We start from the raw sequence: 13,896 nt of genomic DNA on the forward strand, positions 1-13,896 counted from the left end.
CACTAACATGGAACACGTGATACGATACGACATGACACTCCGACACGTTAATTCTAAAAAATATTAAATTTTGATATGTTAGGACACATTTTGATATTAATAATATTTTTAATTTATGTAGTGTATATTATATTTAATATTCAATAATTTAACTAAAAAATAAAGCTAAACTTATAATACCCATCAATTTTGCAAAGAAACATTAGATATTCCAAATTTTTATATTAAACTCAATAAAATAGAAATCATAATCCAACGAATCTAATAGTTGAAACTCAAAATGCAACACAACATAATCTTTGAACCTTTTTTTGAGTCTTTACAACAAGTATTGGAGTGTCGGAAAGTGCCGGTAAGTATCGAAAATGACACGTCAGTGACTTTGAAGTGTCGGTGATTCACAGCTTGTTCGGATGTTAAATAAATTACAAATACTTTAAAGTTATAGTAATTTTGACTTTAGAATGTTTGTGATTTTTTTAAAAAAAATTATATATTTCTCTCAAAAGAGTTATTAATCTTTTATTTGTAAGTGGTGCATGCGTATATAGCTGGAAAAAATGTAATGCACGTGAGAATATCTCTAGAAACCATAATCCTGGCTTTTCTAGGAGGGATAAGTGTTTTTTATGTTGTAAGAGATAATTTATTTATCTCCTATACACACATAAAAGTGTGTATGACTCATATTTTTTTTTTTCTCTTCTTTTCACATGACTCCATATATGGGTCCCATATACTTTTATATATGTGTAAAAGATAATTTTTATCTCCTACAATATAAAAAAAACATCAATCCAAAAAGAAGATATTATGTATAGAATTGTATTCTTTACGTGCAATTCATAATTAGCATATACAATTTTCCTTATAAGGAGCGACGAAAATTAGATGCCTGCCTGCTTCTATAGAATTTTATTTTTATTTTTTAATGTTTTTTTTGTGCGTAAGTTTCAAAGCTATGAGAAGCAAGTGAGAAGTCACAAAAATGTTGAATTGATATGAACAAAACCTTGAAAATAAGGAAAAACAATAAAAGCAGCGTGGCTAGCTCACAAAGAGACTCTCAGATTTTTCTTCTTACACATATTTATTAAGCGATGCAAAGAACTTGCTCGAGTTAGAGTGACTAATTATCCGATGGATATATGATACCCTAAATTTTTCTTTTGGTATCGATATTATTGATTAACTATATATAATTTTTCTTGTGAAACCTTATCTGAGAGCCGTTAGATCAAAAAAGATCAACGATTTTGATTTGTAAGCATGTGACATCATTGATCTTTTTTTATCTAACGACTCTTAGATGATGTGTCAAATTTAAACCCTAAACCCTAAACCCCAAATTTCAAATTTGACACCGGTATCAAAAGATCCTACCTCATACTTTTTTATCTGGGAATTGGTTTCGGCAATAAACATTTCGATTTAGTATAATTAGCAACTAATATAGATACTAATAAACTAATTAGCATTTCAAATTCTTTAAAGAAGATATTGATGGTGATTAAATCGAGACATTCATGATATATTGATATTAGTGGGTAATTAAGTCATGACTGGTGGGTGACTTTTGAGAGGAAGATAATAAATTCATTTAATGGCATTGCATAAATGTAAACCGTTTAAAGCATGGACACATAAGCTAGTTTTAATATTTCACATATACAAAAACAATCCGAGATATTCAACAATGCTATATGTCTTCCATATTAAGCCTGAATTCAACTTTTCTTGAGAAAAGTCTTCATTCATTTGAAAGAGAATGGCCAAAAGATACGAGGGACTTTCTATAGGAATTGACCTTGGCACAACCTACTCATGTGTTGCTACATGGCAAGAGCAAAACGATCGAGCGGAGATCATACATAATGAACAAGGGAACCAAACCACACCTTCTTGTGTTGCTTTTACTAATGACCAACGGTTGATTGGAGATGCTGCAAAAAATCAGGCTGCCACTAACCCATCCAACACTGTCTTTGGTAATTGATCTTCTTTTGTTCTTGCATGCCTTCCTTTGTTAGTTATTATTCTTCTTCTTTGCTTGGTAGAGTAGGAAAATTTTATGAGGGAGCGAGAAATTCAAAATTCACACATAGGTAGAGTAATACAATAGCATGTCAATATGTAACTAGATTTGAAGAACTTTCCAAGTTTTTCTTACATGAGGAATAATAAGAACGAAGGGGAATGCTTAGGGTTGGCTCAAGTGACAATATGAGCCCGAGGACAGATGATGTGTCAAAATAATAGGGGTTCGAATCCTAAAGAGAACCTTTGGGGCCAATGTTGGATAATTGTTATGTCGCTCGACTCGGGATTAATCCAACGCTTGTGCGGCCCCTTTTCCAGCATGGGTAGTGGGGTCAATGGAGACCTCAAAATTAAGGTCATGGAATCCAAAGAAAGAACGAAAGGGGGAAATTTATGTTACACTACCTTTCTTTTAATTCTGAATGTAGTTTAACACAAAGGTTTAATGAACTTAATGGGTCGACCACCCCTTTTAACGAATAAATCTTTGGTGCTACTGTTGCACCAAAGATTCAGTGCATCCCATCAATAGAAACATTACATGTCAGCCAAAATTTTCTCTTTTTTGTCAAATTTTTTTTCTCTCCTCTGATATGTAATACTCTTATTGGTAGGATGCACTGAATCTAGGTGCAACAGATGCACTTAAGATTTATTCCCTCTTAACACTTATCCAGCTCCACCGCTGGACAAATGACACATAACCATAATTTTTACTTTTGCAGATGTAAAGAGGTTAATTGGAAGGAAATATAGTGATTCCATTATCCAAGATGATGTAAACTTGTGGCCATTTAAGGTCATTGCTGGTAGTGATGACAAACCCACAATTGTTGTAAAGTACAAGGGTGAGGAGAAGCACCTTGCTGCTGAGGAAATCTCATCTATGATTCTCACAAAAATGCGGGAGATTGCAGAAGCATTTTTGGAGTCACCAGTAAAGAATGCAGTTGTGACTGTCCCTGCTTATTTCAATGACTCTCAACGTCAAGCTACCAAAGATGCTGGAGTCATTGCTGGCCTCAATGTTATGAAGATAATCAATGAACCCACTGCTGCAGCTCTTGCATATGGGCTTCAAAAGAGAGCTGATTTAGTTGGAGAACGAAATGTTTTCATCTTTGATCTTGGTGGTGGAACTTTTGATGTGTCTCTTCTCACAATCAAGGATGATACCTTCAAAGTTAAGGCCACGGCTGGAGACACTCACCTTGGAGGAGAGGACTTTGATAACAGAATGGTGAATCACTTCATGCATGAGTTCAACAGGAAGAACAAAGTGGACATCAGTGGGAACCCAAAAGCCATGAGGAGGTTGAGAACTGCATGTGAAAGGGCAAAAAGGATACTTTCATTTGCAACTGAGACCACAATTGAGGTAGATGCAATATATCAGGGTCTTGATTTCTCTTCAGTAGTCACACGTGCCAGGTTTGAGAAACTCAACATTGAACTCTTTAGAATGTGTATGGATACTGTTGAGAGGTGTCTTAGTGATGCTAAGATGGACAAGAATGAAGTACATGATGTTGTACTTGTTGGTGGGTCATCTAGGATTCCCAAAGTGCAAGAGCTATTGCAAGAATTCTTCAAAGGGAAGGACCTATGCAAGAGCATCAACCCTGATGAGGCTGTTGCTTATGGTGCAGCTGTGCAGGCTGCTTTGTTAACTAAAGGCAATAATAAGGTTGTTCCAAATTTAGTGTTGTTGGATGTTACTCCTCTGTCACTTGGTATAGCAGAATATGGAGATTTCATGAATGTAATGATTCCTAGGAACACTACCATTCCTGCAAAGAAGAAAGAAGTATTTCACACTGTTCAAGATAACCAAGATGAGGCCTTGTTTATGGTTTATGAAGGTGAGAGAGCAAGAGCTAGTAATAACAACTTGCTAGGTTCATTTTGTCTTTCTGACCTTAATCTTGCTCCTAGAGGCCATCCTATACATGTATGCTTTGATATAGATGATAATGGTATCCTAAAAGTATATGCTGAGGAAGAAACCACTGGCAATAAGAAAGAGATTACAATAACTAATCAAAATGGAAGACTGTCTACAGAAGAAATTCAAAGATTGATTCAAGAAGCTGAGATGTATAAGGCTGAAGATAGAGAGTACAAGAAGAAAGTCAAAGCAATGAATGCTTTGAATGAATACGCTTACAAGGTGAAGAATGCTGTGAAGGATTCCAAGTTTAGTGCTAAGATTATAGCATTAGACAAGCAGAAACTTAAGGATGCAATCAGAGAAGCCAGAAATTTGCTTGATGGTAACCTGCAGGCCGATTCATTTGTGTTTGAGACCTGTATGAACAGGCTAGTGAGCATTTTTGAACCAATTAGAGTGAAGTTGAACCATGGATGGAATGATGAGGAAAGTGATGTGGATGATGATTAATAAAAGTTTAGAAATTTGCTTTGGATGTAACAATTTGATGGTGTAAGTACTGTTGGAGTTGCTTCTTTCTTTAGCTTCATTGATTTTGTGTTCCTTAAATATTCTATAATTAGGGCTAGTACTCTTCGAATTTTAAGGGTTCAGACTTGAGATTAATCTTGTAACAAATGCAAATATCTCTATTATTGATATTAGGAAAAAGGGAAAGGATCTCTTTACAAACATTTGTTTACAAACTTTTACAAATTACACTATGTACTCCCGGAAATACATTATTGGCCGAGTATATTTCTGGGAGTACGTAGTGTAATTTGTAAAAGTTTGTAAACAAAAAATTAGTAAATATAACCCTCCCCTAACAAAAATACTCTTATTCTAATAATTGCCATTCGTAATTTTTGATTTCTTTTCTTTTTATGTACCTAAGCTAATAGCATACGTGAATATTTCGGATTTTGGTAAACCATGTAAGGATAAAATTGTTTAGTTAGCACATTAAACACCAACTTTAATAGCTCAAGTTGATTAAGACAATGACTCACAAGAGAAAAGGGATTTAAAAAAATGCAAACTATTTTAAATTCAGGAATAAACTAGGAAGGAACTACAAACAATTACACTTATCATTAACATGACAAGGGAAAACTGATGCGCCGATAAGAAGATAAGAGTTTTTCTCAAGCCTTGCAATAATGAAGTCTATAACTTGCTTTGGACAGTCTTTTACTAAATTGCCAAGACACAATGTAAATATGCTTTAGATAGCACTGATAGCTTTATGGTTCACTCCCAAATTTAGATAAGAAGGATTTTTAGACCATGACAACAACATTCAAAATTAAAAACGAGTAGTGATCTGGGAAAAGAAAGCCTTAAAGTCCTTTGTTGCTGAACCTGCTCCCTCTGGTTTTGATGCCAAGTCAAATGCCTTAAATTGAGCCTCCTCAATATTTAGTGCCTGTTAAACCAATTGAATGAAGGGACAACCAAATCAGAGTTAAGCAAGAATTAAAAAGATGGTGGATTTATTTTATTTTTCTTCCAAGGGAAGTGGAGAGCTTTATTTGTTTAAGTTTCGGATCAGTAGATTGGGTCCGTCATCTGGCCCAATACCCTCAGTCCCACACTATTATATTCCTCCTGGAAAAACCGTACATGGTTATTCCAGAGGATTCTTATGGTGTGGGACCAATATTATTGGGGCAGGTGATGGACCCAATGTACTCGTCTGGAATAGTTTTCATATAATAACAAAAATAGTATACCTGAATGCAGACTTCTGCAACATCAGGTCTAGGTATGGTTCTAGTTTCAGTCTGGAGAAGTTCATCATCCTTCCCTACAATGAGTTCCCGAAGACCTCCCTCTTTATCTTGCAACCCACCAGCCCTGAAAGTTAGAAAAGATGGGAAAGAAAAAAAAAAAAAAAAAATCTCAGCATGGTAGTAGATCTCTCATATCAATGTGCATGTATTTTATTAAATTTTAAACTGTTAATGATAAAATTAATGGTTATTAATGCCACACTTTACTCTTTAAAGTGCATGCCTTACTCTCTAAAGTGCAAGCCTTACTTCAAACGATTTGAATCCAAGTAATATATATTTTTTAGTAAATATGACTTTTTATTTTTATATGTAAGGCACACATTGAACCTAAGTATCGATATTAATTCAAAGATCACAATATGATAATGTTCACTTTTACAATTAAATCTATCAACAGTTCCTTTCTTTTTTCAGAAGTAATGCCAAGAATTTTGAAAGTGTTGTAAATATTAATATTATTTATTTATTTATTATTTGTTGTATTGGGCTTAGCCCATTAGGTCAAGTATTCTAGGTCTTGTATTCTCTATAAATAGAGAACCTTTGTACAAAGTATTTCCACAATTCTATAATATATCAGAATACCTTTGCTCAAGTTGGTATCAGAGCTCTCGATTCTGAGGGTTCTGCTTCCGCAAATCACCATCTTTAAAAACCAACCCTATTTGCCTCTCGCCGCCACAAAGCCGCTGCCGGAAAAAAAAATTCGGGGACCTTTTGGACTGTGAGGACCCCTGTTTCACTCCGTTTTCTTAGATCTATCATTCTACGAAGGTTTCTTTTTCATCAGACGACCGGAACAGCTCAAAAAAAATAATAATAATAATTTCCTGCTTGTTTTTTTGTCTCCTCTCCATGGATCAGCTTAAACCTGCTATTGATAATATGTGTAAGCCATATGACCGTTCTTTGATCTTATCTGGTAAGAACACACGTTCTACATCTCTTCTTGCTTCTTGCACTGATTTTAAAACCTCATGGATTTTGGATTCTGGTGCAACTGATCATATGGCTTGTCGTACTGAGTTGTTTTGTTCTTATCATCCTACTGTTGGTAGTCATACTATATCCGTAGCTGATGGATCCCATAAATCAGTTATTGGTTCTGGTAACATTCAAATTCAACCTTCCTTGTTTCTTAAGAATGTCCTTTATGTTCCTCAGCTTTCTACTAATCTTATCTCCACTCAAAAACTTACAACTGATTTGAATTGTTTTATCACATTTTTTCTTTCTCATTGTGTTATTCAGGATCTTACCACGAAGAAGACAATTGGAGTTGCTAATGAACAGGATGGGTTGTATCATCTCCTTCCAGACCATGCTAGCAAAAATCAGTTATTAATGACACGTCATCCTTCTACTGCAGAGTCTATGATTTGGCTCCATCACAAGCGTCTGGGGCATCCACCATTTAGTCTTTTGAAGTCTATGTTCCCCTCTCTGTTTCTCAATAAGTCGGTTGAGACCTTTCATTGTGATGTTTGTGAATTTGCAAAACACCATCGAGTGTCATTTCCTTCTAGCACTATTAAAAGCAAGGAACCTTTTTCTCTTATCCATTCTGATGTTTGGGGCCCTTCTAAAGTGCACAGTGTTTCAGGTGCAAGGTGATTTGTTTCTTTTATTGACGATTGTACTCGGGTAACATGGATATACTTGATGAAAGACAAGTCTGAAGTACCAGAGATATTTATTCGGTTTCATCACATGGTTGAGACTCAGTTTGGTAAAGGTATTAAAAGACTCAGATCTGATAATGGTACTGAGTACGTCAATCAACGCCTGTCACAATTCATTTCAGACAGAGGTATGATTCATGAGCTCACATGTGTTGATACCCCTCAACAAAACGGGGTTGCTGAAAGGAAAAATCGTCACCTTCTTGAAGTTGCTAGAGCACTACTTTTCCAGACATCTGTTCCTAGTTCTTATTGGGGAGAAGCAGTGTTGGCTGCAACTTTTTTGATCAACCGTTTACCTTCACGGGTCCTTAACAATATCAGTCCTATTCATTCCATGACTTCCTTCTTTCCTTCTGTTCCCATATTGCAGAGCCTTTCACCAAGAGTGTTTGGATGTGTTGCCTTTGTCCATGTTCATAAACAACATCGGAGTAAGTTGGATCCTAGGGCTCTTAAGTGTGTCTTCCTTGGTTATACCCCTTATAAAAAAGGGTACAAGTGTTATCATCCACCAAGTCAAAATTTTTTTGTTTCTATGGATGTCACCTTTCAAGAATCTGAATCTTATTTCCTGGGTCCTCATCGTCAGGGGGAGAACAGTTCTTCAGAAGACTCGTCCCCTTCCTTCTTTGAGCCTGGATCAGTCTTCTCTCTACCTAGTGTATCTGCTCCTGCTGTGTCAGAACCTTCAAATACACCTGAGATACGGAAAATTTTGACACCTAAATTGGTATATCAGAGGAGGAAACAACCCATACTGTCTCACCAGCAACCTCAATCGTCTGAACCACTGGTAAGTCCTGAATCTCCTGTTTCTTCTGAGTCTCCTGTTTCTCCTGAATCTCATATTTCTGATCATGATGTTAATACTTCTGATGAGTTACCCATTAATGTTGATTCTGATGATTTGCCATTTGCTCTTAGAAAAGGAAAAAGATCTTGTCACAAGAAAACTTGTTCCTCCTGTCCCTCTTGTACTCAATACCCTATCTCCCACTTTGTTTCCTCTGTTAATCTTTCTGTGCAGCACAAAAGCTTTGTTTCAGCACTAGATTCTATTGCAATTCCAAAATCAGTGCATGAAGCCTTGAAAGATGGGAATTGGGCTCAAGCCATGCAAGAGGAGATGAATGCGTTGGAGAAAAATAAAACATGGGAGGTTATTGATAGACCCAACGGAAAGAAAGCAGTAGGGTGCAGATGGGTTTATGCCCTGAAATATAATTCTGATGGCACTCTTGAGAGATACAAGGCTCGATTAGTCGCCAAAGGTTACACTCAAACCTATGGCATTGATTATGAAGAAACCTTTGCTCCAGTTGCAAAGATGAATACGGTGAGAATCTTGTTATCCCTTGCTGCCCATTACAATTGGGATATAAATCAATTTGATGTGAAAAATGTTTTCCTCAATGGTGAGTTAGAAGAAGAAGTCTACATGGAAATCCCGCCTGGTTTTGATTCTGTGAAGGGGGAAAATAAAGTTTGTAGATTAAAAAAGGCCTTGTATGGATTGAAGCAGTCACCTCGTGCTTGGTTTAGAAGGTTTACTAAGGTTATGATGACCTTAGCATACAGACAGAGTCAAGGAGATCACACTCTTTTCTTCAAGCACTCCCAAAATGGGAAGCTTACTGTGCTCCTTGTATATGTTGATGATATTATTATCACAGGTGATGATTTTGTGGAGAGACAGATTCTGCAGACACGACTTGCCTCTGAGTTCGAAGTCAAAGACCTTGGGAAACTGAGATATTTCCTAGGGATAGAAGTAGCTCATTCAAGCAAAGGAATTTTATCAGTCAGAGGAAATATGTTTTGGATCTTCTCAAAGAAGCAGGAAAGCTCGGGTGTAAACCCTCTAATACTCCTATTGAGCAGAATCACAAGATAGGCTTTGAAGAGGAGAGTCCTCCAGTTGATAAAGGACAATATCAATGGCTAGTTGGGAAATTGATATATCTGGCCCATACTAGACCAGACTTAGCTTATGCTGTTAGTGTTGTCAGTCAGTTTATGCATGATCCAAAGGAGAAACACATGCAGGCAGTGGAGAGAATTCTTCAGTATCTTAAAGCTACTCCTGGTAAAGGACTGTTATTCCGGCGAGATGACAATCTCTCTTTAGAAGTCTACACTGATGCTGATTATGCTGGATCTGTGACGGACCGTCGTTCTACCACTGGTTATTGTATGTTTCTTTGTGGTAACTTGGTGACATGGAGAAGTAAGAAACAAGATGTGGTTGCCAGATCAAGTGCAGAGGCTGAATTTCGAGCCATGGCTCAAGGCATTTGTGAGTTACTATGGCTGAAAATTATACTTGATGATCTCAAAATAAAATGTGAGGGACCAATGAAGCTGCTATGTGATAATAAGTCAGCTATTTGTATAGCTCATAATCCGGTTCAACATGATCGGACTAAACATATTGAGGTCGACCGCCATTTCATCAAAGAGAAACTTGATAGCGGGTTGATTACCACACCCTACATTCCCACCGGGCGTCAATTAGCTGATGTATTGACAAAGAGACTTCCTTCAGATAGATTTCAAGAGCTTACTAGCAAGCTGGGAATGATAAATATTTATTCCTCAGCTTGAGGGGGAGTGTTGTAAATATTAATATTATTTATTTATTTATTATTTGTTGTATTAGGCTTAGCCCATTAGGTCAAGTATTCTAGGTCTTGTATTCTCTATAAATAGAGAACCTTTGTACAAAGTATTTACACAATTCTATAATATATCAGAATACCTTTGCTCAAGTGAAAGTGTTCCACCTAAAACAATCAGGTATGATGATAAGATTATAGTATTGTGTTGGAAGAGTTTCTTGGTGCAACTGAGGTTGAGTGGATTAAAAGTATCAACATTTTGTATATAATACAATTCCAAGGAAATGGTAAAGCTGTATAAAATTTGATACGTTATTCCATTAAAAGAACACAACTAAGAAAACAAAACACAAAAAACCTGGAAATGCTGTCTCAGGATGGACAGGAATTGATGTACCTTATAATTGTATATGGAACGCCAGAATCAGCCAGATATTGCTCAGCCTTTCTTTTCCAAACCTGCAATCAATATGAAAACAATATTCTTTCTATCAAGGGGTGACTAATGGAAGGTTATGTGGGAAGAAAAAAGGTACTATACTTTTACCAAACTTGCTTCCTTCTCTAAAATGAAATGCAAGTTCTAATAACATAAAAGCATGGCGAGAATGCTATGGGTGGTTGTAGTTCAGAAGTAATAGAGAAAACTTTACTAACCAATATATTCCCATTACCCAATTTGTTCAAAGGATGGTTAAGGTCTGTTCCCCCCATAGACCCTACCAACACAATCTGTTTCACTCCTGCAGCTTTAGCTGTTCAAATACATAAATGTAATTTCAATATGTCAAGCATGAATGAGTGTGTATTATGATCTATGATTAATGGAAAGAATGTATGGATTCTCACCAGCATCTATTTGATTTTTCTGTCCAATCCAGTCAACCTAATGTGTAGAAATACACCAAATTGACCAAAATATAAATAAAAGGAGATGAATGTCAACAATTACTTAAGCATAACATATGGAAAATGTAATATTACCTGCTCAGGATATGCGCCATCATCAAATTGGAACTCAGGTCCTTTACCTTTGGTCGGATTAAACCCAGGTTTTATCTGTGGCACTGCACTTGTGAGGATTATGAGAGCATCTATACCTTGAATTGCAGGAGCAATACTTTCAGCATCTCTTATATCCCCAACAAAAACATCATCTGCAGCACCAATGTTCTGTTTGCTTTCTTCTGTTCTAACCAGACCTCTAGCTACATATTGGTTTGGCCTCTCTTTTAAATTTTTATAAACTATTTGTCCTGAAAAAGTAACACCAATGAAACCACATAAAGAATTCTTCATCAGTGATAAAATGGATAGTGTCTATCCTATTTTGGCTACTGTCATTGAAGGCATGTAGTCATGAATTGAAATTTACTACCGTTTTATAACATAGATTGACCAGAAAGATGACTGACTGTATGACATTTTTCATAATCATAGGTCAAGGCGTGTTTGTTTCTTGTCTATGTAACACATATATCATATAACAACAGGTGCAAATATATTGTCCATTCAAACAATGTGCTAAAATAGATTTGTTTGAAGCCTTGAAAGTACAAATATCATCATGCTAGACCTGTCTCTTCTATGCGTGCTATTGAAGACAGATTAATAAATTGAGTTCAGAATATAGGTTACAATCCAATCTTCAGGTAAGCTAGTACAGAAAAATTGAGTGAGAATTGTGTGTTTGAAGCTTTGAAACTACACATCTCAACAATGTGACCAATCATGGGAAAGGTTGCAATCTTATGTATAATATGCCAAAAATAATCATACATAATTTAAGAACTGCTTCTTTATTGATAAGGCAACATCAACCAACAACCTTAACAGCTTGAAACTAATATAACTAGAGAGATTTTAGAAGATGAAATGTATAGATTGTAACATCTCGGGCGCTAACGAGGGCGGGGAGTGATCGCCTGTGCAAAAGGGAATGGACAAGGAGCGGCTCCTGACAGGCTTCAGGCGGGGGGTTACATGAACGAATGAATCGGATCGACACCCGAAAGAGAGGGATTCCAAAGACTGTGCAGGTATGAGACTGCACAGTTTGGAATAGCTTATAAGAATTAATTGGTACTACCTATACTAACAAGATGCATCTACTTTTCGGTAGTCCGAAACGAAAAAAACTCCATAGTTAAGTGTGCTTGGCTTGGAGCAATTCTGGGATGGGTGACCTCCTGGGAAGTTTTCCCGAGAAGTGTGCGAGTGAGGACTAAGCACGCTGAAAAGTCTCGTATTAGTGTGTAGGGACATGCGTTACATAGATCCACACATTTGATACACTATCCTCAAGCTGATGCAAATGGTACATTAACATTAAACCCAAATAACTGAAACCCTATTCTTTATGGTACACAAAACCTCTGTATACTAAGGTTCTTACATGGTAGTATACGTTTCCATTTGCAAGCCTAAGGCTTAGTACCGTAGAGCTTGTGTAAATTACTAAACAAATGAGTAGTTACTACTGCAATGACTACACAATTTTTTTCCTTGTTGTGTCTTTATTTTATTTTATTTTTAGTAAAATCATATCATGCTGTATCATTATCCCTTACTCCACATAGACAATGTTCTTCTGTTTGGACAGCTTAAGTTTGTCTCAGAAAGCCACATTGTAAACAAATCCTATCATTACATTTGCAGTACTAACAGAACCCACAAAAAATGTCAGAATTTTTCAGTTAAAGTAAATTTAGAGACATTAACCCTGCGTCAGAAATATCAATGCATCCAGATCATCAAAACCCATATTCACAAATCACAACCACTAAATTTATAAATTCCAACAACCTAAAAATCACTGAACCTCAATTAAAACCCATCTAACTAACTCCCACGAAATCCACAAACCCCACGTTTTAAATTCCATATTTTTCACTCTTTTCAGCCAAAAAAAAAAAAAAGAAGCTAAACCTGAAATGTCATTTTCTGGTCCAAATTCTCTCTCTCTCTCTTTCTCTTTCCATAGCAAGAAAATAAAGAATTTGAGGGAAACCCATCAAAGCATAGAACAAAAAGTTTGCACCTGTGCGACCACCAGCTCCAGTAACAAGCACAGTGCTCATGGGGGACTCTGACATGGCTACAACACTGGTTCTGATTCCCACCCTCTTCAGACCCTTATGGTTCAACCGTGCTGCAAGTGACAACGAAGACAATGAAGAAGAAGAAAATTGAAGAGAGGGAAGCCTTAATGACGAAGAAGAAACTGGTTGAGGAAGTGACTGCGCCACCCAACTGCATTTAAGGCATTGGTTGGGAACAGTGGTAGCGGAAACAAAAGGGACACGTGTAGCCATATCTATCAGGTTAGTTCACACAGTTTTCATTCTGCAATATGGAAAAATTTCTGAAGTCAATGAAGAAGAATGAATCCTTAATGACTATCACTATAGCATGTTGTGAATCGTAGTCACATTCACAACTGAGACCAGACACCGTTGTTTCTGTTTCTGGTTAGTTGGTGGTTGGTGCCTTGGTGCACTGTGTCTTTGTTGTAGCACTTAATATCGGTTTTGCGATGATGTTTTTTATGTTTACCTGATCTCAGATTTTCTTATCCCTTCACCTTATCTCACATGATGGACATTACATGACATATGTAATTAGTTTTCTTTTTCTTTTTCCTTTTTTGTAAACTTAAATAATTTAATGTGGACGGATTTAATTTTGCCACGTTAGTAAACAATGCTGGAGTGAAATTTTAGGTTTATTTATCCTTGTCTTTGATTTTTTTTTTTTTTTAATATGTTATAGTAAAGTTGTATATTGTTTTTAATACTAATATTAATACTATTAGTGATATATTT

The 13,896-nt window shown here is 36.3% G+C and overlaps 2 protein-coding genes across 3 annotated transcripts; one reads left to right on the forward strand and one right to left on the reverse strand.

Moving 5' to 3' along the window:
* Positions 1 to 1,768: 1,768 nt before the first annotated feature.
* On the forward strand, positions 1,769 to 4,441 carry LOC133298875 (heat shock 70 kDa protein 4-like). Its single transcript, XM_061498257.1, has 3 exons — positions 1,769 to 1,988; positions 2,766 to 3,705; positions 4,093 to 4,441. Exons 1-3 carry the CDS (start codon positions 1,769 to 1,771, stop codon positions 4,439 to 4,441), a joined length of 1,509 nt encoding a protein of 502 aa, XP_061354241.1.
* Positions 4,442 to 5,046: 605 nt separating this feature from the next.
* Positions 5,047 to 13,394, reverse strand: LOC133298870 (uncharacterized protein At5g02240-like). 2 transcript variants are annotated; one of them, XM_061498250.1, is made up of 8 exons: positions 13,326 to 13,386; positions 13,113 to 13,295; positions 11,057 to 11,328; positions 10,922 to 10,958; positions 10,730 to 10,827; positions 10,470 to 10,531; positions 5,707 to 5,830; positions 5,047 to 5,399 (listed from the first exon to the last, which is right to left on the reverse strand). In XM_061498250.1, exons 1-8 carry the CDS (start codon positions 13,384 to 13,386, stop codon positions 5,280 to 5,282), a joined length of 957 nt encoding a protein of 318 aa, XP_061354234.1. In that variant the 3' UTR covers positions 5,047 to 5,279. The 2 variants fall into 2 exon arrangements, with proteins under 2 accessions (XP_061354234.1, XP_061354233.1); XM_061498249.1 differs by having other exon boundaries at positions 13,113 to 13,394.
* Between the last annotated feature and the right edge of the window lie 502 nt (positions 13,395 to 13,896).

This window comes from Gastrolobium bilobum, unplaced genomic scaffold, assembly GCF_033153095.1.
Source record: "Gastrolobium bilobum isolate Gb01-03AN ecotype WA unplaced genomic scaffold, APGP_CSIRO_Gbil_v1 utg54096, whole genome shotgun sequence".
Taxonomy (NCBI): Eukaryota; Viridiplantae; Streptophyta; class Magnoliopsida; order Fabales; family Fabaceae; genus Gastrolobium; species Gastrolobium bilobum.

Excerpts from the sequence above, each read along its gene's own strand:
- LOC133298875 (XM_061498257.1), top strand. The coding sequence starts at position 1,769 with ATGGCCAAAAGATACGAGGGACTTTCTATAGGAATTGACCTTGGCACA. Across the intron at positions 1,989-2,765 it reads CCCATCCAACACTGTCTTTG|ATGTAAAGAGGTTAATTGGA; the intron begins GTAATTGATCTT and ends TTACTTTTGCAG. Across the intron at positions 3,706-4,092 it reads GCAGCTGTGCAGGCTGCTTT|ACTGTCTACAGAAGAAATTC; the intron begins GTTAACTAAAGG and ends TCAAAATGGAAG.
- LOC133298870 (XM_061498249.1), bottom strand. The coding sequence starts at position 13,386 with ATGGCTACACGTGTCCCTTTTGTTTCCGCTACCACTGTTCCCAACCAA. Across the intron at positions 10,532-10,729 it reads TGGGTAATGGGAATATATTG|GTTTGGAAAAGAAAGGCTGA; the intron begins GTTAGTAAAGTT and ends TATTGATTGCAG. Across the intron at positions 5,831-10,469 it reads GTTCCATATACAATTATAAG|GGCTGGTGGGTTGCAAGATA; the intron begins GTACATCAATTC and ends TCTAACTTTCAG.